Source organism: Halictus rubicundus, chromosome 8, assembly GCF_050948215.1.
Source record: "Halictus rubicundus isolate RS-2024b chromosome 8, iyHalRubi1_principal, whole genome shotgun sequence".
NCBI lineage: Eukaryota > Metazoa > Arthropoda > Insecta > Hymenoptera > Halictidae > Halictus > Halictus rubicundus.
Genome location: NC_135156.1, coordinates 16,573,644 through 16,599,853, shown reverse-complemented (window position 1 = coordinate 16,599,853; position 26,210 = coordinate 16,573,644). Strand labels below are relative to the sequence as shown.

Here is a 26,210-nt window from a genome sequence, read left to right as displayed (position 1 = left end):
ATCCTGAACAGTGAGGAAAACTAATGACACTGCAAGGGGCGCTTTGATCGGCCAGGAAAAATAGTGGCACTTCAAGAGCCACCCTGACAAGTCGCATAAAATAAAATCGTCGATTAAAGACCATAACTGATCAGAAGAAAAATTCCTACGTCCTTTCCAGCGAAGATGAAGCAACGTCTTAGGAACGTTTAGCATGGTGGAACATCTTTAAGAGCACCGTGGCGGCATCATTGATACCTGATGATGCGATCAGGAGCGACTCAGGGAAGAAAACGCAGGAGTGTGCGGGGAAGTTTCGAGATTGTTGAAGTTTCAAGGACACCATTAGTGCCCGACGGTGCTCCTCTAACAGGCACTCGACTGGATTCGCGGGGGATGAATAAATGTAACAGGAGGTCGCCAGATAAAAGGAGGGACTATTAGTTTCAAGGGCATTATAAATGGTTTAAGTTTCAAGGAACGCTGAAAGTAGATCGATAACCGAGATACCGAAGCCCGAGATAAATTAGGGGAGGCGCGCGCGGAACCGGTGTGGACCGTTTCCTTTAATTAAACCCCACTCTCGTTATTAGCTGAACGCCGGCGAAAACGGAATCGGAATGCGCGGCCCAGTCAACCATAGTCATCCACCCATTTTCCCACCCTGTTAATCGAATATTATGTCGTTTCGTTGCCGGCACGAAATTTCCAATTACTCCGCACTGATCGTCCCGGAATCTCCGAGCGTTCAATGCTAATTGATAAATCGTCGACATTGTTCCGTATACACGGTGGCAGTGGAATAACGATCCATACTTTTCAAAGTCGATCCAACCATTTTAGAAAAAAAAGAAAAATTCATTCGTAACTGTTACATCTCAATTTTTCTCTTCCTCCGAGACCTTCCGCCATATTGGGATCAAGAGAATGCCGGGAAAGTGGTCAAATATAATTCCTATTCTCTTCAGAATAAATATTTAATTGCTTAATTGATTAAATGAATGAAATTCGTAAAGTATATTATACCTGCGGCGTGATGGTCCAAGCGTGCGACATAGTGATGCCCTCCAGATCGAAAATGGCGACGCCGCCGAGGATCTGATGACTCGGTTCCAGGACTCCCAGCTCCAGAACGATCACCGTGGCTTTGAAGATCTCTTCGACGGGATATTTCCTTGGATCCCAGTTTCCCAATCGGAAGATCATCATCCTCCTTCCGCAATGAGTCCTGTACGCTGGCACTGTCATCACGTCGTCCTCGCCGATGTGAGTCATCTCTGCCGGATTCACATCCTGATGGATCTCCGGGTGATCGTCTTTGAAGTTGTAGTAATTCACTATCTACCGAAAGATCTGATTAAAAAACAGTACCGATCCTTCGGGACTTAGGGTCAATTCTTAAGAGTTTGACAATTTGAAGAACAGTTCACTGGGCCAAAAACGGCTTAGCCCTTTGCATTAACATAATCCCTTCGGAGCAATTCTAACTCGAATACCAAATGTTTCTTCCGACATATTCTTTCTTTCGCGGAAAGGAAAGTTCATTAACTAGAGAAAAAAATATTAAACAATGTAAACACTATTTCCACAGTAACCGTGTAGCAATTTTTAGGGCCTCCTAACGTCCACAGAAACTGGTCAGTTCGAGGCGATTTCAAGCCGGTCCGAAATTCTCGGAATCCCTGAATTGCTAATAACCGCATTTTCAAATAGTCCGCAAATGGGATGTGTTAAAAATGTAGGTAAAGATGGTTTATAAATGGCATCAACGAGACGGAGATGCGATTGCGAGGAGCGGCGCGGAGCTCATTTATTTTTCAAGCGGCGAAGCATCCGGAGCGGTTTAAAGCTCTTTTTAGTATCTCGTCGGACGGGCCGGGTCTCTTCTACGACCTACTGAACCTAATCTACGGTTTGATATCAAGGGGAAAAATATAATAGCAGGGTGGGGGTTTATCGCGACAAAGGCGAGCCGTCCGAAAGTTCGGTACAATGAACACCCTGCAGAGGAAGGGAATCAGGATCGTGCAGTTGCAAGCGGATATCACGGACGGACGAATAATTAATGTCACTGCGAAGGGGAGAGAACAGCGAGGATGAGCCGCAAAAGCGTCCTTTTCGGGGCTTCCTGGGGAACGTCCGACCAATTATTCGAGCGTTCCCCGCTTTGTCGGTGGAAGAAGTCTCGCGGATCCAGCGAAATATTAAAGCACGCTTGCTGCAGGAACACCAGCGGCTCTTCTAACACGCTCGCTGCTCCTGATGGATAGAATAATCTGACGACTCGCCCCTTTGTGTCCCGCGGACATTCGCCTTAATTATTTTACCATTTTTCCGTTTGCTTCGTGGCTCGTCATGCCACGATCCCAGAAAATCTCTTCTTCGTGCGAAAGAAAAATTTTCTGAGTCATTTACAAGGTACTGGAAGGAAAGGAAAATTGATTTTCTCCTTTAATAATTCGGACAAGTTCGTGATAATACAGCGACACTCTTAACCCTTTGCACTCGAAGCCACTTTAGCTCTAAAACGAAACATTTCTTCCTACCTAGAATATTTCCTTTCTGTATATATTTTTTCATACTATACATACGAAAATCGTGCAATTTACTCGTAGAGTACTGAAATGTGTAGTAATTTATTAAATACAAACAAATTTAATAATGTGACAAATATTTTGAATAATGATGCAGCAATTTTTAGTGACGCCTTACAGTCGCCATTCTCCAAAATGAATTTCTTCGGTGACAGGTAGCGTGTGCTGAATTTGCTTATTAACTTCACAGTCTTCTTTCTGTTTTAACAAAATAAATTGCTTTGATTCTACCAAATTTTTCCGGTCGCTATGTTGAACGTGTTAACGATCCATCGGGAAGGTGTTCGCGACTGATATACAGTCAGTCCCATAAGTATTCGTACGCTCCTAAAAATCGCAGAACTTTGTCAATATTGGACTATACTACTTGAATTTTTTTGAGAAGTTAGAACAATCGGATCACTACATAAAGTGAAAAATAGTTTTTACAAAAATTGCAATTGGTCGACAGTGAAGAGAAAATACTAAAAGTTGTATTTTGCAACTTTTTTGTGTGGACTTACATTGAAAATTTAGAAAGTACGATTTGTAGATCTGTATGAATTATGCATGTTCTGAGAATTTCATCGAAATCGGTGAACGTTGCAGATGTTGCAAAATGATCAAAATTGTGCGACTTTCGCCCTTAAGTTTTCATCGTTAAATGTTTGTAGCTCTCAGTGCAATGTTGACCGATTCAGATGAAATATTCAGAATATGTATAATTGATGCAGATGTACAAAACGTACTTTTCAAATTTTGCAAAATACAACTTTTGGTACTTTCTCTGTAATTTCGACCAATTTTAATCAAACATTTTTCTCACGTTACGTAGTGATCCAATTGTTCTAACTTCTCCAAAAAATTCAAGTAGTGTAGTCCAATATTGACAAAGTTATGCGATATTTAAGAGCGTACGAATACTTATGGGACTGACTGTATGTCCACTTCTGTCCAGATTGTCGGAAGAAAAAATGGCGAATAACAAACGACCGAGTCTCACTGTTTCCACGGATTCGGACGACCTCCTTTCGATCAACTGGCAGAGTCACGTGACACTGAAAGTGAGCCGCGACCGATCGATACGCGGGAATAATTGACTGTATTAAGCAATTAACGCCCGCGTTCGCGATCCAAGCGCTCTCCGCGGAGGGCTGATTCGATATCTCGAAATGGTCTTCGCTCGAACGATACCCGTCGCGCCGGGTAATTGTGCAATGTGCAACCACACGGCTTGAATCGCTCGATTAAGGTCCTTTCGAAATGGAATATTTTATTTGGACGATCGCCGATCAGAGAATCGCGCTACCCGGAATAGAACTCGCCTCCATTATTAAAATTCTATTCCATGGGTTGACACGCGGGAATTCATTTTGCCGTCGGCACCGGTGTAATAATATTTTAGGCGAGTATTTTCTATCGGATCACTGAAAAATTGATAGAACGATTTGATAACAAGCTCTGGGGGTGCGATTGGGACTCTCTTATATTTTGTATGAATCCCCCCACCCTCCTAGGAATAAGTTTCAGAAATTGATAGAAACATTCTATCATTCGTTTTATTGGGAGTCTTTTCTATTAGGTTTGAGAAATTCTAATATTTCTTACGGACATTTACAGATTTCTTTTCTGCAGAAATACGTTCCAGAGATCGATAGAAAAATTCAATTATACTAGTGGACGCCACAATCGGGTCGCCATTGCGTTTCGGGGGAACGTTTCCTCCTAGAAATTTAGGGGTACGAATGAAACATACTAACGTTCCATGCGAATGCTTCCTCTTAGAAATCTGTTTGATCGTTCAGCAGAAACATCGAATTAATTGAGGGATACAAATGAGACGTTTTATGTGAATATTTTCCATTGGAAATCCATCGATCGTTTGATCGAACATTTCGATTTAGTTGCGAGGTGTCCTGGAGAAATTTATTCTCAGACTTTTATTTCATAGCTTGATGAAAGGATTCAGCCGTAAAACAGAAAAATCAAGTAGGAACATCCTCCTCACTAAAAATTTAGTGCATAAAAGAATTTTCCAAATAGTGAGCAATTTCCTGCACATCAACCGAGCAACAAGGACCACGATTTCCTCGAGAAAATGTCCGCCTGATCACATAGCACGAGTTTCCAGAGGAAATTGTTACAGGAATATTAAACAACACAGCAGAAAAAGTCAAGGCGCGAAAGAAAAGTTTTCGGAACAACGGTGAAGTCACCTCGAATAAATATACTCGTCGGCTAACGTATGATCTCGTCCAGTTTTTTCTTTTTCGCGACGGTAACTCAGAAACCTCGAATTTGAATTGCAAAATTCTGCTAGCAGAGATGCAGGCTGTGCAGGCTAAGTGCCGTATCCTCTGTGATTACGGTGTAAAAATAGTTTCAATGTTAATCGAAGGAGGCGGACAAGCGAGAGCTCGTTGATCGCAACTTTACTCTCAGTGGAGGCTGATTCGAACCTGTGGAAAGTGCAAAACTGCATTTTCAAGCGTGCCCGGGCAGCTAGTTGCAACTTGGTTCGCCTTGGCATGGTTGTGCAACTGTTGCAACTGGTCTTGTTCGGCGAATCATGCAGCGCTGCTGCCAGATTGCGAACAATCCGGCCTGTCACGGATCCGAGGGGCCATTACTGATAAACTTTGTCTTCTGTTCGATTCGAATGACCACGAGACGATCGACCTGACCGCTATCGATTACCGGAATGCGTATCCTCGTGCAAAATAAACAGTTTATAAACTGCGAGAAACACCAGTCAAATTGATATTTATATTTTTCAATTCTTTCAATCTGTTCACTGCTTTGAACTGCACTTACTTTCGTTTATGCATTCATGGCAAAATCACACGGACAACAGTAAAAACATTCAACGAATTTGTGCACACTGTCGCATTATTTCCAACTGATTAAAATTATCGAGAAAAGAAATTAATGTCTACGTGGCTACTGCATTTTGCAATTGATGCAGATAAGTTTTATTCTGTATGAAAATCCGCATTATACTTGTCAGCAATCTTTTAGTAGTCTTCTTAAGACCAAAGATCAACAGCTGAGAATTTCCCAATCAATTTCTTACTCAATGATTTAACAAATACAGCTAATATAATTTAACGAGGTTTTCTGGCATTATTATATATGAAAGAATATTATTGAGAATCTATAAATTGTTAATGCATTTGTATCATAAACGCATAAAGTGCAAAGTTCAGCGATGATTTACGTCATGGTGCAGTAATTCGTTAATTATAAGAAGCAGAAGTTGCATTAAAACGTGTTTTTTCTGATGATAATTTTAATAAATCGGATACAACGTAACAGTGATCTAGTATTTTACCTAGTCATTTTCATCATAAATGCATAAAATGGACAGTCCAGCGGTGATTTACGTCAGGCACGATACTGTAATTATTTATTAATCACGAATAAATTGTGTCTGGATCCTGCGAGGAACATTCAGATCATAGTTTTTGCGTCGTTACTCATCGATACGTTTGTCAAAGTTTCATTGCGAGTCACAAGGTTATCTACGGGCAAACAATACATTCTTTTGCTGGATTAGTTACATAATTGTTCGTTAAGAGACCACTGGATGATGCAAGAAATAATTTATCGTTTTAGAATCTTGTAGTTCAAGTTTTTTAGAAAATGTCTGTGTGGAATTTTCAGCTAAAATTCGTATTTCCAAAGTTATTGATTAACGGAGCGTACTCAATTTGAATTAATTCGTTCAATCAATTTTGGGAATATTCTTCCAGTTACAGAAAAATTCTGTCTCTGCTATCGATTAACTTTTATTGATTAATCAAGTGTACTTGGCTCAGTGTTTCAAGTTTATTCGTTATATTCATTATATTTTGTTTCAAGTTATTTCATTATATTTCGATAGAAACACTCGAGAGAATTGAATTTGAATTAATTCGTTCAGCCAATTTCAGAAAATTCTTCCGATTGTAGATCAATTGTACCCCTGTCATCAATTCTTATATCTCGAACAGTTGAAAAATGTTTTATTCCGATGATCGATTCTAGCCAACGCCGATTAACTATAGAAGCGTTTCGAACGACGAACAAACGTTTCGATATGAACGTCAAGCGTTGAACAACTTTCATGCGGCCACAGTAATGCAAATTAGCCGAGCATCAACAGGTTGCACACACTGCGCGGGAATTAAGGACTTTTCGAGAATCGCATGTTAATTGCGAGCCAATTGAATTCGGAAAAATACGCGTTTAAAAATTCGGATCGAAGCATTGTACCCGAATGCACCGCCGGTTTGAAAATTCGCGTGCGGTTTGATTGCAGTCCGACGGTTTTTACGAAACGCCCGGGTCCCAATTATGGTCGGTAATTCCGCAGTAACTTTCGCACAGCCATTACAGCATTTGACCCGTGCTGGAACTATTAATCTCGAGTTGTTCGTGGTGTTACCACATTCGCGAACGTAATCGCGGAGCGACCAACGTCGAACGGATATACAACTGTTTCGTGCAATGACGCCGAGTATCTTCATTGATGACCGACAACAAACGCGCGCGCGCTGACTAATACACCGAAGAAGAAACGCGCAGAAAAACTACTACGCAGGCGGACAGTACCATAATCGCAATCGACCCGATCGAAATACGTACCGGAGTCTACGGGAAAGTTCGTGCCGTATCTACCAGTACGTATGCATCATCCTACTATATATTTTTTCTTTCCGCCGTTCGAGGAAGCATTATCTCGCTCGAATTCGCGAGCGTGCACTCTTCTAGAACCGTTTAACTGCATCCTGTCAGTTTAATATCGTGTCTTCAGTTTTTGTGTCGAAAATTTACTGCAATTACGCGTCGAACCTGTCCAAATGGGTCTGACAAAAACGAGCGGAACATTGGATAAACAATATTCCTTCCAAGAAAAAAACCCAAGCTAATTCCAGAATTTTCTCGTAATAGATATAGAAATCACGCTGACGCCATTTCGAATTTTTTCCTACTTCAAGATGCAGATTCATTTGAGCCAGGAATTCTTTAAAATCTCTTCACAACAATTTATCTCCCCAAAAGCTGATCAACACTATTCGGAAATTTTTCTTAACAAATACAAAACCATACCAATTTCGTACAGAATTGTTTGCCCCTAAAAAAGAACATCGGCTTCGCCTAGGGATTCTTTTAACACTAGATTTACGGAGCACTAAAAGTGACTATTTTGCATTACTGTGTAAAAATAACAGGAACCTGCTACCCACATTTGTCGCAAAATTTTTACAATAATGTATACCCAAAGAAATAGATTTGCTAAATAATTTCCCGTGTATGCGTCGTTGGAGTCTTAATAATTTTAAATTAAAAATATTAGAATCCGTCATTTTGACGGGTTCCGTAAATCTAGTGTTAAGGGACAACAAAAATAAGCCGACTGACCTTCAAACGACCGCTATAGCGCTCAGGGACCGAACTCGGAAATTTCGCACAACATGTTGTGTTGAAAATATAGATTAGTACGATTCAGGAATTGTTTTGCGGTAAAGATAACAATGTGTCCTCAACAATGGTGAAAAACAGTGTCTAAGAAGTAGTAAAAAATGTCATGATCAAAAGTCAGTGGTACTTTCCAGCTGTCTGGAGGCTCGCTGGAAGATGCAGAGGAATGATCGACGGGTAAGAGAAGATTGCATAGATCATGTGGGATGGAACTTACCAATCGATGCGCCCGGTTGACGTTGAAGTTCCTCACCCTGAGGAACCTGATGAGGAAGTCGTCGTCCATCCTGTGGGGTTGGCACTCGCCCCTCTCTGTCAAGCAGAACGTGCAGCTGTACAAGAGGACACACCCCCGAGCAAGAGAGAGAGACCAGTAATCTGTGACAGCCAGTCAGGCAATTGACAAGCTAGAAATTACCGTAGATCATGTCGCGGAGTTCCTGAATGGTCTGGCACTTGACCTCGTCGGTCTCGCCTAGTTCCCTTCTGGCGTACTCCATCACTTCCGGCGACGGCTCGGACAAGTCTAGGCAGACTTCTTCGTCGTCGGGAAGAGTCTGAGTCTGTGCCCCAGGTTCCGGCATCCCGTTCAGCTCGTCCTGCGGTCGTTTCCTAGCATCGATCTTCTCCGGCAACAGGTCCTCGCCGATGATCTCGTACTCCGAGCCGTTCTTGCTCGGGACCAACGAGCCCGCGTTGTTGTCCTGACCCTGCGGCATCGTGCACCCCAACGTCATTCACAATTTTAATCGCTATCAACCCCACCCGGTTCGATAACAAACACTCGCGAATATCTGCGTTCGGCGAACACCGTTGACGAAGAACACGCGCGATCGCTAACCTTCTGCGTTCCACGCGGTCTCGTGCGGCTCTAGCATACGGCCGAGCGACAGTCACCAGCCAACTGCTGGCTCGCACCAACTATCAAACACCGGAGGGAACTGGTTTCGCTTTTGTCTTCTGCCCCGCTGCCCAGCCCCGTGATCTATGCTTCCGCGAGCTTACCAGCCAACATTTTCTTTCGTTTCGATCGACATCCTCGACGCGGCTCTTCGGGGTTGACGAGGTCAGGGGATGCTCGAGGACCGAACGCTTTAATGCTCCCCTTAGCTTGCCCCACCTTTCTCGGCTGCTCGGTATTCTTTTTGTCGGGACCTTTCGCAACAACTTGTTCAGATTAATGGAGATTTCGGGCGACCTTTCTCTCCGACCTTTCTCTTTTGGGGGTTTCCCGCGAAATTGGTTCAGAGGCGGCTACACTCGCAGACAAAAAGATAGCACGCGTGTGCTATCTTTAATTTCTCGTGTTAAAATTATGCTAGCGTGGAAACTCTGTGCAGTATGTAAAACATACCTTCCGCGAATATGTAAACAGAACGTAGATTGACTTCAGTTCAATTACGTCTTTTAGTTGAAAGGGAAACACATAATCCGACGCAGTCAAAATGATAGCACACTTGAAAAATAAAGATATACATTTCGTACAACACAACTGTATGTTTCATGAAACAAAAGTATACATATTTGTTATAGCAATATATACGCCAAACTACATTTTTTTTAATAATGTGTGGAACCTCCTTTGTTTTCTACGACTTCCACCATCCTTTTAGGTAAAGAATTATATAGTTCTTTAATTTTTGCCTGAGCTAAATTTTCTCATTCAGTTACAATGCAAGTTTTTAATTCATTTATGTTTGAAATTGTCGGCTTTCAGCATACACTGCTTGCGAAAGCATTGCCCAGCAATTTTCAATGATATTCAGGTCGGGTGAGCACGCCGGCCATTGAAGACTGGAAATATTTTCGTTTAAAAAATATTCCTTAATAATTTTAGCGGTATGTACTGCAGCATTGACTTGGAATATATATGGCGTTTTCGCAATGCGTTCCCCATATGTATAAATTTGATTTTTTATTAATTCGAGATATCGGACTCTATTCATTGTTCCTTGAATAAACTTGATGTCCGTTTTTCCTTTATATCCGACACCAGCCCAGACCATTACTCCACCTCCACGCATTTGACGTCGAATTTTTGTTATTGGTTTCTTACGAATATCATGATAATAATATTTACATCCGTCTAGTCCATCAAGATTAAACCTCTTTTCATCCGTAAAAATTACTCTTCTCCAAGTCTTCTTCCAAAGCGCATGTTCTCTTGCAAATAACAAACGTGCCTCCTTATGTTTGGCATTTAATGATGGTTTCGCTATTATTCCAGACCGGTTTATAATGTTACTAGTCTGAAGTACACGACGAATAGTTTGTATATTTCTTTCGACTCCAGCTTTCTTAGCGACCTCCCTCGCAGTACCACAAGAATTGGAAGCAGCACGTATAATTACTCGTGTATCGCGTTCAGACAAAGCTGCTGGCCTTCCTGTACTTTTCTTCTTTCCGTATGCACTTGTATCTTTCAACAAATTATATATATATATCTTTTCGACTGCGACTAACTTCTTTTGCAATTTTAGTAATAGACAACTTTTGTTTTCTCAGAGCTAAAATTGTGCTAATTTCGCTTTCACTAAGTTTTTTGCCACGACCCATTATGAGAATAGCAATATGACAAAGCTCTAGATACAACTTGAACACTGTAACTCCGTGCAAGCTCACGAAACACTGAAGAATATGTAAACATAGTTCCAGTGTGCTATCATTTTGTCTGCGTCAGATTATGTGTTCCTTTTTCAACTGAGAGAACTCATTGAAGTAAAGTCAACCTGTGTTATGTTTACATATACGTAGAAGGTACATTTTCCATATATTTTAGAGTTTCCATGCTAGCGTAATCTTAACACGAGAAATTAAAGATGGCACACGCGTGCTATCTTTTTGTATGGGAGTGTAACTTTCCGGAAAGCGGATCCCCTCGCGGATAGAATGTTTCGGAAAGTTTGCTTTTCATTTGAAAGATTCTACGAGACGGCTTTCCAGAATTTTTAAGACGGTTCCGGTGGGTCGTTTGGACTGGTCGCTTTCTTGGCGAGGCTCTTAGACCGCGCAGGACTTGGTTAGCTAACTTCGAAGAACTCCCTCTGGTGTTCACTGTGAGACAATTCGGTATTTCGCGACTTTCAGTCCACTGATAGTTAGGTCTTTCCAGGCTGGACTGACTCGCTTTTGCAGATCGTTTGTAGGGGGTAGCTAACTTTTAATAGAACGTAATATGTCAGTTTAGATCGTCTTTAAGTGTCCCTTGGGACGATTCAATGTCTTCCGATGATTTTTGAAGCGATTCCTATAGATCCTTCGAAGCAGTCTTGATGGGACTTTTTGCGGTAAGAAAGACGGTAGCTAACTTCGAGGAAGACGTTCTCCTATCGCCTGGAAGACTGTTTGGTATTTTAAGGATTTCGGTCTATTTCTAATTAAGTCTTTCTCCATTTTATGCATCATTAGGGACTAGCTAACTTTTCAAAAAAAGTTCCCCACTACAGTCCATTAAAAAGGAAATGCTTCAGGGATTTTGCTCTTGTTCTTCACAACTGTTCTCCCTGCAACCCGCGATGCGGCAATTCAATTATAGTGATTTGTGCCGTAGAGGGGACAGTCGAACGCAAAAGGTTAAAGGACACCTAACCTCGCAGAAGAGGGTATCCACCGGAACTCCAGTTGACTATTCCACAAACCTCACTTCTACTTTAGCAAATCATTAACACGTTAGCAAAATCATTAATCAGCGTCAAAGTTAAAAAATAAATGCAGTGATCTATTTATTTATTTATCTCTGTTCATTCCAGCCGTCTGAAATATCCGGGCTCAACGTGTTAAACAATATCTCAACAATCGAAGATCAGCTTCCTCGGAAGACAAAAAAATCCCCGACAAGTCAGCGACTACGATTTAAAAAAAAAAACCTGTAATAGCTGTTTTTGCGTTTTGCGTGCGGAGCAAATGTTAGCCGAAAAAAAACCGGTTTGTTTTCGTCGTCGACTGATTGCGCAAAAATGACAATGTTGCGAGACGCGCTTTTTCTCGTTGCTTGTTCTCGTCCTTCGACGGTGAACGTGATCCTGCCGCGACACGTGCGCGAAGGATCCTCTTCCGGAGATGACTGTCTTTGTTACAGGTTATAGTTTATGCGAACGCATCGGGCTGGCAAAGTTTCTGCCGGTGTGCGCACTGTGTGCAAGCGATTCATCGCGGCTCGAGGACAATGCAGCCGGCGGCGCCTTTCTCTCGCAAAAATTGCGATTCCCAAGGCCGCGATGCGATTTACGAGCGTGTGCGTTTTTCGCACACCTCCCAGTTTCGGCTGTATGGCAAATTAGGTGACTCGACGGAGATAGCGTCGATCGTCACGAGGCCGCGGATTTTCAAAAACGAGGAAATTCAAGGATTGGCAATATATTCTTTTCGATCTCCCGAAATGAATCAAGGAAAAACAAACTTTCCGTTTGGCCTCTATTTGTTGCGATGCAGAAAGCTTTAATTGATATTATATAAAGATCCCCAGTCGAATAATGATTATTCAATGTACGTTTAATACATTGTAAAACGCGTTCTGTAGACTTGTGTCGATTACACACAATCTGAACGTTCGATCGAAATCAGTTAACGTTGTAACGAGCCGCGAATGGTTAAAAATGGTAAAAATCGCAGGCTTTCACGTATGTAATTCGATTATATAACTGACACAAATATAGGGAACGTATTTTTTGCATTCACATACAGGTCTGAATAAAGAAAAAAAAAATAGTAGAGAGCAGCTGTTACCATCGAAGATATAATAAACAAATTTTCTATCGATTACGAGAAAGTCAATGCTAATTGACTGGATGAATTTTTAAGGTTGAAGGAAATTCACAATTTTTCTTCAAACGTCATCAATTAAAATCAATTTAAAGACAACTCTCCAATTTTTCATGGATCTTCAAGTCCTTTTTGAAACTTCACCAATTATAATCAATTTAAAAACAGCTCCCCAATTTTTCACGGATTTCCAGATAATTTTCAAACTTAATCAATTAAAATCAATTTGAAAATCAACTCCTCAATTTTTCACGGACTTTTTTCTTGTTCTTAAACCGATGACAAAGACAATTTAGAATCAGGTTCCAAATTTATCACAAATTCCGAAATCGTTTCCAATACTCCATCGGTCAAAAAATAAATTCTGAGTCAACCTCTCGATGTTTCAGGAATTTATGGATCATTCTCGGGCCTGAATAATAAAATCGACTTAAAAGCTCCTTCTATTATCAATAAATTTCTACGTTCTCACTTCTTCCAAACAAAATCAATTAGAAACCAGTTCGAAACGAGTCTCGATTTTCCCGTGGGACCTCCTCAAGCGAGGAGCCAAAAACCCCATGGGACCTCCTACAGGAAGTTTCACGGGGCCCGGTAAATGGGGAAATTTCCCCGTGGAAAATCGTGGATACCGACGCGTGTTCACAGAGAACGCGGGAACAATGGTGTTCGGCACTTTCTTCGCGGGAACAAAGAGGACTTCCGGTCGTCGACAGCGTCCCCCTTTGATGCAGCTTTCGTCTCAGAAAGCGGTGGGCCTTGGTATCGATGTGAAACAGCAACAACAAAAAAAAAAAAACAACTAAGAGAAACGTTTGAAAGAGACCGCGATCGCGGGACCAAGAAGTGCACTGCAGTGCAGCGACGCTGCGCCGGTCGGTGATGCAACTGGCCGCAACTACCGGGCCCCGGCCTCGATGCACCGCGCTGCAGCGAAATGCACCGTGGTTTTCCCTCTTACCAACCGGCCCCGGCTTTGGAACAACCTTACGTCATGGTTCGAACGAATTTTTGCCCAATTATAGCAAACTCAGGGTCGCCAGACTTTTATACAAACACCTCCCCCCCCCCCCTCAAAAAAAAAAGAAAAAATGCTGTTAGTCGCAGAAATTAATTAGTGGACTTTATGTATCTGTCGACTACCTGTACTCTAGAGAATAGTCTGCATCGTCTTTTGTCAGGATTTCATCCCTTTCGTGTAAGAACTGAAATTATTACTAAATCTCTCTGATAAAGCAGCCATGTTGAAAATAAAGTTCTAATTGCTTACCGACCAGAGCAACCGAGCTAATTCGCGCAACTTGCTACTGCATGTTATGAAATTTTCAGGCGCATTGCAAAATACGAGTGGAATGCACTCCAAGCGATTAGAATGCTTACTCAGTCGTGATTTCCTCGGGATTATGGTTAGAGAATTTGTGATGGATGTTATTTCTGACTTCTGTTAAAGTCATCGTTTAAATTCTCCGAAGTGTATTGACTGTTTGCATGACATTCTCCCACGGTTGGGAAAACTTTTTGAAGCGAGCGCGACGACCTGTGTTAATTCAATATTTGCAATTTTTCTGTGCACTGCGCTTTCACTTCACTGGATTTTACTTTTTCTGCACTGCCGTGTTGCGAAATGTACTTCGGCCTGCCAAATAATAATTTTTTTCTTCGCTTCACAGTCCGCCCACTTTGTTGGAAACTTTCTAAAAGGTGGATAATCTTTGAGATTGTTTATGACCTTCGGTGGAAAAATTGATGGAGGAAGTAGGAGAGTCATTTTTAAGCGTAGTTTAATCGAAAATGTTGTAGATGAAAGCGTTAAGGAAGAATTCTTGGTCTATCTTCTTCTTAAAAAAAAAAAAAAAAATTCTGAAGAAAGTTATCCATTAATAAATGCAACAAGAAGTAAATCATTTTCATCTTAATTCCGTCTTTGCCTTTCTTTCTTGTCCTAGTCTTGCTTTAATTTAAAAAATAGTCTTGAATAGGAAAATAATTAATTTTCATTCGAGTACAATCGTTAAAAAAAAAGAAAATAGCGTAGCATAGTATCTACTAGAAAATAATCGGAACGGAAGTGAACAATGTTTGTTCTCCACCGGAATCGGAAAAAGAGTTGCAGCAAATTATCAATTAGTGATTGCCACAGAAAATAAATCATTTTCATTTCGATCCTGCCTTTGCTAAGAAAAAAAAGTCGTGGAGCATGGTATCCGGTAAAAAGTAATCGCGATGCATTCGAACAATGTTTGCTCCAGTCTCATTTTAATAAAAAAAAGGAAAATCTTGCAGTGACATGTTAATAATGGCGGCGGAAAATGCACAATTTTCGTTCCAGCTCGACCGCAATCGGAAAAAAATTCTGAGACAAAGCGTCGAAGCCCGAGCGATTTTAATTCTGAACGAGAAACACTGCATAAACGAGTCATTGAATTTTATGGTTTCTGCTCGGCCGACCAAACAAATAAATAAAGTTTTCCCGTCGTTGTGTCCAGCGGTTGTTAACGATCAAACGATCTAGGAAGTTGGTTCTGATCGGGCCTCTCGCGTCAGATTTCTCGGATCTCCACCGAGCAATGATTTCCCCTCTCGGGGGAGATCATGCTCGTTATTCCAGCTGTATTTAGCCCCAATGGGCGTCAACTAGGCTAGACAGTCGTACGCGAGAGGCCATCAAACTGCAGAAGAAGAAACTGCGCGAGAGTTAATGGAGAAAGTATCTAGACATAAACACCGTCGGCTGCATAAATGCATTAATTAGCCGACACCTGAGAAAGATTTCCCAAGGTCAGCCGATTGAAGCGTGGCATCGTCGATTCCAATGGAATCCGCTAATAACGATTATTATTATTATTATTCCTCCGGTACGGACCCGTTAGAAACCCGCGAACCAATCATTTAACGGGCACGTTAATTACAATAGAAATTATTGTAAAACACACGGTGCAACGAACGCTCCTCTATGTAAAACACACGAGAGAACCGACCGAATCTGTCAGAATTTTTCCTGTGCGATAAACAGCTCTAATTTATACTTATGGTATCTACTATCGTTGATGATGGGATCAGCGATCGAATTCAATTACAGTCAGTCCCGTAAGTATTCGTACGCTCTTAAAAATCGCATAACTTAGTCAATATTGGACTTCAATTTTTTTTTAGAAGTTAGAACAATCGGATCGCTACATAAAGCGAAAAAAATTTTTCACGAAAATTGCAATTGGTCGAAAGCGCAGAGAAAATACTGAAAGTTGTATTTCGCAACTTTCTTATGCGGGCTTATATTAAAAATTAAAAATTTCGGCGAATTGCAATTTTAATCAAACATTTTTCTCGCGTTATGTGGTGATCCAATTGTTCTAACTTCTCAAAAATATTCTCCAAAAAGTTACGCGATTTTTAAGAGCGTACGAATACTTGTGGGACTGACTGTAGTTCATTTCATTTGTTGAAGAATTTGTGCGCGATTGGACATGTTGTGGTTGAGTTGTTGTTTTGTTTTTCTTCTTTTTTTTTTCGGTGATCGATCGTGGCTTGTTATTGGAAGCGCGTCGTCACCGAGCGTTGAAACGATCCAGAAACTGCATTCGCGTTTGCGGGCGCGTTACCGACGACACGATCGTGTTGCGAAATGTGTCATGGTCATCCTGTTGCATCCACGGCTCGATGCTTTCGCTAACGACCGCGCGTCGTACGCGACTTTTGTCGTGGGTGGCCGCGTTATGTTGCACGTGCTGCTCCCCGGAGAAGGCGAAAGTAAAAGTGAGTGAATATCAAGATGCATCCTGGGCTCGGTTCCCGCGGCCGCCGAATGCAATTGCGAGAGTGCGATTAATCCCGTTTGCTGGTCCAAGGACGATTCTACTTGGCCCCGATTCGGAAATCGTTGCGGAACAATCGTTACATTTAAATTTGTATACTCTCTTGACGCGGATAGACTAGAAAAATAAAGATGGACGTTGCTGGTCTATTCCAAAATATTAATATTGAATACTATTCAAATAATACACTGAAATATTCGAAGAATCTAAAAACACTGTTTTATTATCTTGGAGTTATCGAAATGATTAAGAAAAGATATAAATGTATATGTAAATAGCTCCCGTATGTTGCGACGAATGCAGACAATTTTTATTTTGCACATAAATTCGCCGTCCGGTTATGACAAAAAGGATTCGTCCGTATTGTTGTTAGAATGAGTCTGTTCTTCTTGTATGACATTTGTGAAGGAACGTATTGACTGCCTTTGTGTTGCATGGAGGTTTATTGAATCTGATGATCATTGCGATCGACACGTTTCTGTTGTCATGGAAACGTTACGTAAACAGTGGGGTAGATTTTACGACCAATCCAACGTATAGTGGTAATAGATTGTAAGAATATTTATTGAGCTCTTTGTTATTTAATAATCTTCTGTAGTTCATTAATATCAAGAATCTAAACTGTCTATGCTATTGCTATAACGTGGCCCTCATCATCAATGTATCGGAAGATTTTTCGAAAGCTGAGGGGGTTGGGAATTGCTTGATGTTTAATTTTCAAAAATATCCAAAACCCATTGAGATACATGAAATTTGCTTGAAATCTTCAGTAAATTATAAACTAAATCGATTGTATAACTACCCTAATATATCTTCGAATTGAACATCCCTCGAGATCTTTATGGAAAGAGTTAGGGGTTGAAAATTGTAGGTGGAACAGAAAACGGTGGAAATATTAAATCATTTTACGAATATACTGTTTATAAATTTTCTAAATCCTCAAGGAACGAAACACGTGTCTCTGCGGCACCTTCTTTTCGCAATCGATGCACATTTTTATTTCGCATAAAGATCCGCAGATCTAATTATAACCGTGCACGTAATATCGTGTTGCAATTTGCAAATCACGATCAGGGATCGTCCCGAAATGAATAATTTCTTCTTCGTTCCATCGTTATGACCAGTATCGACAACAATCGAAGCGACCGCAACCATTGTTCCCCGGATTTGCTCGATTTCGTAATTTCTGATCGATCGCGTCGTGCGCCGCGCGAAGGACACGCAATTCGTGCGTTAACCGCGTGCATGCAGTAATCTTTTGTTACGTTCGCCGACGCAACATGCAACATGCAACACGCATAAGAGCGTCCGATTACTGCTTTCTCTGTTGTGTGTCGCAGGCGTTGCCGCAACACCGACTGCTTCTCCATCTTTTGTTCCAGTTAAAGACGTAACCGGTAATCATCGGACAAGTCATCGAGCGTCATTTCGCGGCGGTTCGATCGTGCTTCCCGCGACTCCTATTGCGACCGGTTTACTGCAACTATTTCAACCGCGAGAAATGATTTTCACCGCCCTATCTGCCATCAACATTTTCACTTCAATTGCACTTTTACTTTTTACTTCGTCCACATCCGCGTTTCTACTTTTTAACTTGTGCTATTTCTAAAATCGAAGCTCAACCATTTTTTTAATACTCTTGCTGAAGCCAATTGACCTTCAGTTCGAGGCCTCGAACGTTCCAAAATTCCGTCGGAAACACGTCCAAACGCGACTCGAAAATGTCCGATTTTTTACCGTTTTTAACGAATCGTTTTTTCGCGATTGCGATGTAATTTCGCGGGTCCCGGCTATTTTACAATATAGCCTCTTTGAAACGCATTCTTTCAGCTTTAATTTGGCGTTAAAAACTATTGGAAATTCCATCGGAAACGAATTTAATCGCGATTTGAACATTATCGATTTTTGGCCGATTTTAACGAATCGTTTTTTCGCGATTGCGATGTAATTTCGCGGGTCCCGGCTATTTTACAATATAGCCTCTTTGAAACGCATTCTTTCAGCTTTAATTTGGCGTAAAGAACTGTTGGAAATTCCATCGGAAACGAATTCAAACGCGATTTGAACATTATCGATTTTTGGCCGATTTCAACAAATCGTTTTTTCGTTATTGCGACCTGATTTCGCGGTTGCCGGAAATTTTACAACATTCCATCGTAACGTGCATTCTTGCCCCTTTAATTTGGAATTTGAAACGTTGAAAAATTCCATCGGGAACACATTGAAACCGTGATTGGAAAATGACCGATTTTCTCCCAATTTTAGTAAATTGTTTTTTTCGTAATTTCGACGTGATTTCGCGGTTCCCGGCAATTTCAAACTGCACTGTCGTAAAGTGCATTCTTCCAGGTTTAATCTGGCGTTAAAACGATTGGAAATTCAATCGGAAACACATTGAAAACGCGATTTGAAAATTACCGATTTTTGGCCGATTTTAGTAAATCGTTTTTCGGTCATTTCTCATCCTGCCTGTCTTAATTCCTAAGATATCGAGAGCTATTAATTACGGGAAAGAAGCCATTTTTCTGCTGGAAATATTTTGCAAACTCTTCGCGTCTACCATGCTAATGATCGCAGAAGATGTTCGCGATTAATTAGCGTTTTGTTCGAACAGACTCGGGACCAAGCCGGAAACGAAATAGTGTAGAATGGGGCGAGGATACATTAAATAATGAACACTTGATATTCAGTTTGAATTTCAGCATAGCGGCGATACTCGCGAGAAAATATCAGTAGCGAAACGCTTCCGTTCCGAGGAGGATTTGAAATTCAAATCGCCGCGCAGTCTCTTTGAAACCGGCCAACTTTATTCTTCAGCTAGGGTAATACAATTGATCGATGGACGCTCGTGCAAGAAAACTCCGAAGAAAATCATTGATTATGCATGTCGCGCTCGGATGACGGTTTTATGACAGGCGTTAATGCGTTCGGGGCTTCTTTCTTCTGCGAATTTTTAACCTCCCCACCTCTGGAACAAAAACCCCTCGTGTTCAACATTCAAATCCGTCTTATCGGGTCACTCTGCGATTTTGCATTTCACCGGCCGAGAGGATCTAATCGGCTCTCTCAATTCTCACGGTCACAAAATTCAATTCGCGGAATATTTCATTTCATGAAATCATGCGCTAAAAACGGTGTTCCAGCTAGGACAATAAACATTGTACAAGCAATCTGAACCATCGATGCAATTACAAATTAATTTTCCCAGTCAAAAACGCAAAACTCAGACCCTCCTACAGGGGGGTGCTCTACGGGGAAATAAATTTTCAAAAAATATCACAAATATTTTGCAAGAGCTTCTGGCAGTCAAGACGGCAAGCAGAAGTTAACAGATTTTTGACTGAGCTTAGAAATTAATTTTTATTATGTGATATCCAGATAAACCGAATTTTATTGGAATCCTTCGAATTCAAAAGGGTTAAGGCAACGTCCCCTATAAGACATTTTAAATTTCTAGTTTCGGTTTCATTAATTAAACTTGGGTTGATGTTTGGCGCTTAACGCGTTGAAAGGGGTCGAAGTGATTCTCGGACCGCACAAAAATCGTGGTTGCATGGGTACTCACCCTGATTCTCTTCGATTAGGCTGTCAAGGACGAGTGGTGGTCCAATCGGCACCGCGATCCTGCGTGCACTGCGACCACCGTCGAACCCACTGGGCCGGTTTCAGGCTCCTTCCGCGTTTGCACAGAGATCTGCCAGCGAGAAAGTTGCAGGGCCGCTGTAGCACAATCGCCACAATCGCCATAACGTCACGCGAGTTGTGTGTCGCCCACCTGGACCCGGAGAAACGGGAGGCGAAGTCACCTGGGTCTCCTCCGGCGGACTTCCTCCTCGAAAGCTCCGCTTTCTGCGGGAAAATTCTCGCCGACACTCAACTCATTCTCGAGGATCATGGCATTTTTATCTAGTTCGCAGACATCATCGGAGAACAGCGAAATTTACGCTGCTCGATGAAATCCTCAATTGCTTTGACATCGATTGAATCCAATGAACTACTCAATTCTACTTCTTCACGATCAAAGCGATTGTAAAACTATTATACAATTAACTTGTACGCTCGAGTTAATTCGAGCGCGCCAAACAGGCCAAACTGTGCACGCTCGAGATAATTCGAGCGGCGTTGTACATTATGCTGCTGTAATTTTTCACACTCGAATCAATATAATCGAGAATTGAAAATAACAATGTGAAAGCAAAGAAAAGAAATCGTTTTATTGATATTTATCATTCACATGGGATTGCAAGCTATAACACTTATTTATTCAAGAATAAAATACAGCCTTTTTCCGTGGAACAAAAGCGCAGTATATCAAAAATTGATTTTTTTTAGCCGGTTTTTTTCCAAAAAAACTGCGTTAAGGGGTTAAAGGAGACTTACCTCTCGCAATCATTGGAATCGTAAAAATGTCTGTACAAGAGTTATAATAAAAATTGTTCTACTTCCGAATAAACTCTATCGTTTGTCTGAATAAGATTGTAACGAGCTCCTCTATGGAAATACGTGTTCAGATAAAAATTGTTCCCAGACCCGAATGAACGCAATCTCGTCAGCATTATAAATGAGTCCAGTGTCCAATCAGTCACATTCAGTGGTTCCAGCACGAGCCTGACTGCCGTTAATGATTTAATAATGAATCGAACGCGTTATCAAACGGAACGGTGGAGGGGAACGGTTCATCGATCACCTTTTACATACCGGGTCGAAGAAAGGGAAACTCTTACTTCCTGTATAATGCCTGACGCGGTTAGTGTACACAGTCGGTGCGCGTTCGTGCCGCGGCGGTTCGTAGTTCAGAAAAATTTTCGTCGATTTCCCTTTCTACGGGGACAGAGAGCGGGGACTGTGGAACCGGTGCCGTTCATGAACGATTATGCGATCGTCTGTCGTTAAACGATAGCGACGGCGACGGGGGACGCGAGGAGGATCGTATCGTTGCAAAAAGTATCATCGTGTAATTCCGGTTGCGCCGCGTGTGATGTAATCGGCATGGGATCGGCGAGATTATATAAATGTGCAATGATAAAAAAAAAAATCAATTTCACTTTCACCCGGGTGAACTACGATTGGAAAAGGAAAGAAAAGCAACGGGCTACATGCTAATCGGACTGCGATCGGTTCGATCGCCTGAGAGTTCTCTGTGCCGATGCTGTGTGTCGGTAGAATGACGAAACGATACTCGGCTGTAGCAGCATGAGAAATTATCGTTTAGATCGTTTCTCGTTCTGTAGTTTCAGTTCATCGATCGTGCTATATTCCTCTTGATACGTTCGTCTACGGTATCGATCAACGTGTATACACGACAACCATTTGCGGCCACCATTCGTGCCAGGTCAATTTCGACTCGGAATTACTTTCAGCACTGCTCGAACAATTTCCGTGAATATTACGCACGCCTAACATCCTCGATTAGCAGCGGAAACTGCCATTCATGCGTCAGGAACAAGAAAACGCTTGTCTTTCCGTTTCTCGGTGACGCGCAGAACGAATACAAATGAAGTTCTCGAGTTACGTGGCTCGACGTGCGTGATCCTCTGAAATTTTCTCCAGTCACAACTATCTGGTGAACTTCGACCGACGAAGTTTACCGAAGACACTCGTGGGAACTATACCGGTGCTGTATCGAAGTGGATACCAGTATTGTGGTTCAGATGAAAGAGCTGGATACAAAACATTGCGCTTACAATTGCGTTTATTCCCGCCACTAGCTCGGCCGCCATGCTGGATTCACGTAATTTCTGCCCGGAGCTACAATAGAAGCACATATTTAACTAACATCGCACTGTTTTTCTAATGGACAGCAGCACTTTGTGCACGTCGATACGAGAAACAACAGTAGATTCCACAATAGCGTGGAATTGGAGCCTTTAGTCGACTTTAATGTTTATGAAAAAAATGTTCATTAACACATCTTGCGCGGGAAACGAAAAGTCGCTTTTCACGGATTATTGATGGATTATTGTTATTATCGATGGGCTTTTGTGATGTTTTTGCAATAAAATCGGATAGACATACGTTGCAAAAATACAAAACGTGTGCTGCAAGAATGAATGCCACACGGTAAGACTTTCGCGGCAAAGTGCCCCGCGCAAGATGTGTTAATAACGGAGGAAATAATTGAGTTGTAAGTGATTGAATTGCCATGTTATGCGCACTGGAATAAATTAGAGTGGCGAATGTCTTCGGCAAGTTGTCGACGTCTCCCGAATTGACTCGAATCATTTTCCTCGACGAGTGAATATTTTTCAGTGCAACTTTTGGTAATCGAAAGCTTGATTGATCGATGTCGGAAAAGCGAGGGACGTTTACGAGACAGTGACGCGCAAATACAAATAAATATTGTGAATGCGGTTGCACCTGCACCGACATCGTTCGTACCTGGCCAACAGGTACGCGGTGACCCCGGGTAATCCAAAGGACGACAGGCGGATGACCTTCGCCGGTTCTTTACACGTTCGCGTACTCTTACGGCGAGATTTATGATGTTTCGCTCGAGGTATCAGAGAAAATTTTAACGGCGAGCACATATGCCGCTTGCGAGGAACAATCAGCGAGATATCCTAATTAAGAGCGAAACATTTACGCATATTTTATAACGATTTACGCGCTTGCAGCGAGCGTCTTAATTGTTGTTTTCACCGAGGCTGGTTATAGATTGAATATTTCAAGTCGAAAGATAATTGACTATCCTCCCCTAATAATTCACACATACACGCGCGCGGCCCGCCCCTAATTGCTCCGAAGACCTTCGCGTTGCTCGTCAACGTTGACGCAACTGTTAGGGGCGATAATTAATTGGCTGCCTTCAGATTCTGCCGATGCTAACAACTGTGTTAAACTACGTGTCGGTGGCCTGACATCTATCCACCTATCTCGTGCTCTATTCGATGTTCTTTTTGCAATCCACGGTGTACACTGTAATTTGTTAAATTTAAAACTGCAAGCTTATCGGACACTGTGGAAGATTTGTCAACACCACAAGGGTTCAGCTTAAAATTTTCTTTGCGATATAATATAACTAAACTGGATTTTATGCACTCGTGACAGAAATTAACGAAATTTAAAACAATGTAAAGATTTATAAGCGCATTTAAGAATACGCATGCATTATTTTCAACTGACTGAAATTATCAAAGTAAAATTTTTATCTGGCTCAAATGTTTGACGCTTTAAGGGCGAAAGACATCTATCTCAATTTTTTTCGGCTGACTTGAAGACTTATCTTTGAAATTTATGAAAGAATTTAGTTCGCACAAGCGTCAATCTGTAAATTCCTCATGCTTGTTCCAGCATTTTTAAAGACCCCTCGTGACACCATTTGCATTTTCACAGCCCGGCAAGACGCCTTGAAGCAGCAACGAACACAATGAAACAGTCAACAGCATTGTCAACTGCATTTTGTTTGCATTCCAGCTACAGAAAAACGCCATTAACGACACTATAAAAAAAAAGGTGTATACTTCTTCAGACTGTTGGAAAAAACACGACACAAAGAAGGCCTGTGCAACCATTCCCAGTGACGAAGATGCGTTGGCGAAGCGTTTAAAAAACAGTACCGCAAATTACATTACACGAAGCCGAACGCAAAAATCATCTACCAGTTTTCAAATATCATCAGATCTATCAAATTCTCAAGTCAATAGCTCCCTCAGCAATCGAGAGATCAAACACAAAGGGAATTCAATAATTCTCAGCGACCCATAAATGAGATTCCAGCACACAGAACCCGCAAAACAAAATTTTTAATTCGCCAAATTCTCGAGTGAAACAGCTCACTAAATATTCTCAGGAAAACTAAATTTACTTAAAAAACATTTTCAAAACAGATACTACACAGCACCAGCGATCGAGACATATCCAACACAGAAGGGGATTTAATAATTCCCACCACAGATGAGATCCCAGCACGCACAACAACTCGCAAACAAAATTCACCAAATTCTCAAGAGAATCTCTCGGTTCGTTCCCTCCCGAAAAAAATATAAATTTTCCAGGCTACTCACCGTTTTCCATAATCTCGTTCCAGCCCGAGGCAGCACCCTGACCAACCCCAACGCACCACCGGCCGGCTCACACGGTTTTACCGCCAAGTTCATCGTCGATTTATTTATAAACACCGGTAACCCGCTCGTCGACGCGTCCTCCGATAAACAAACAACCCCCCGCCCCTGTTGGGAAGCGGTCCGGGATCGATGAATAGCAGGGCTGTAATAAGAGTATCACTGTCTGTAAAACTATCTACAATAGCGATCGACGTCGATAATATCGTCCAAATAACTTTAAAGCAAAACGAAATATTATTATTTTTTCATGTATTAAAAACAAACCTTCAATCGTGTATATTCATTTTATATTGTACACATATCTTCAACACTTTAACACTAGGTTCACGGAGCACCAAAAGTGAGTATTTTACATTACTTTATGAAAACAAGAAGAATGTGTCTATCCAAGTTTTCAGCCATTTTTTAAATAATATATATACCTAAGGAAATAAGTTTGTTGAGTAATTCCACGTAGATGGATTTTCACAATCTCAATAATGGTAAATTAAAAATATTAGAACCCGTAAACCTAGTGTTAAATAACTGGACAACTAAGTTCGAGATCCAGGCCACTATTAATTAAAGAAATTAATGAGCAATTGAGCCTGCAGAAAATAATGTTCTCGGGAAGTTCAATGAGTATCGACAAGTGTTACCGATTTTTCTTAAAAGCCTGGGCAGCTTGGATCTGGGTAATTATTAATTAGACAAATAAATAAATACGCGAATCAGCACGATAGAATCGATCGGTTCAAGTGTCGGTGATTTTTGTATACTTGAAAATACCGGAAAAGGCGAGTTCCGGTTCCGGATCCACGGGCGCGGATGGATCGATGCGTAGCGCCGGCGATGATCGAGCAGGCAGTGTTCCGATGAGTATCGATCCGAGGGGTGGGGGTAATCGTATCAGAGGAGGGAAGGTCAGAGCTCAAACTTGCAGGTGGTCGCACGCGTTTATATAGAGGATAGAGTCCCGGTTCACGCATCATCCATTAGCGCGCGTCGATTCGTTTTCGCTTGACGCGTGTCACCAGTGTGTCCACGGATCCGCTCGATCGCTCGATCCACCCGTCCCTCGATCTCGCCTGCCAGTCGGAGAACCACGGTGAGTGGATTATTGCAGCTTCCGGTGCGCGTGGATCCGTCAAAGTCCATCGGGATTCAGGGAGAAACTGTGTCCCGTGATCTAGGGAATTTTCGGCCGGTGATTCTAGCATTTTCACTGAGGAACAGTGGTCCCTAGTGGTTTCCGGTGAACCAGTGAAGCACGGCGACGGATGAATGTATAATGAATGTAATAGCCTTGTTTGCATCCGAAAGTGTTCGGTCGTGTTTACATACGAATCGTCTTGAATCTTGTGATATTACAATCGAGAGAACATAAACCGAAGAGAAAAGGAGCTAATCATTCTCATGCGTACCATCGAGATCATAAATCGTCGTGTTCGAACGATCTCTAGTAAACGGACTATGACCGCGTTCAGGCCACCAGGTGTACAAGATCATTCGCACCTCTCTTCGTCGGGTTACCGATTACTCAATTAGTATACATTTTCGAAAACAATCTGCATCGTTTT

General features: G+C 41.7%; 2 protein-coding genes across 3 annotated transcripts in view; one reads left to right on the top strand and one right to left on the bottom strand.

Annotated features, from left to right (window-relative positions):
• LOC143356121 (alpha-tocopherol transfer protein) overlaps positions 1 to 26,210 on the bottom strand; it is a 28,933-nt gene that overhangs the window by 1,902 nt on the left and 821 nt on the right. The window contains exons 2-6 of one of the 2 annotated variants that reach the window (XM_076791554.1): positions 24,592 to 24,793; positions 20,154 to 20,437; positions 8,434 to 8,725; positions 8,233 to 8,327; positions 1,006 to 1,320 (exon numbers count right to left, since the gene is read on the bottom strand). In XM_076791554.1, the coding sequence (XP_076647669.1) occupies positions 1,006 to 1,320; positions 8,233 to 8,327; positions 8,434 to 8,599 (576 nt within the window). In that variant the 5' untranslated portion in view covers positions 8,600 to 8,725; positions 20,154 to 20,437; positions 24,592 to 24,793. Of the gene's footprint in view, positions 1 to 1,005; positions 1,321 to 8,232; positions 8,328 to 8,433; positions 8,828 to 20,153; positions 20,438 to 24,591; positions 24,794 to 26,210 lie in introns of those variants that run through there. The other variant, XM_076791553.1, reaches the window with a different exon arrangement.
• Positions 25,610 to 26,210, top strand: part of LOC143356124 (alpha-tocopherol transfer protein-like) — a 30,232-nt gene continuing 29,631 nt past the window's right edge. Inside the window, exon 1 of the mRNA XM_076791559.1 lies at positions 25,610 to 25,738. The gene's annotated coding sequence lies outside the window, so the exon portion shown is untranslated. The remainder of the gene's footprint in view (positions 25,739 to 26,210) is intronic.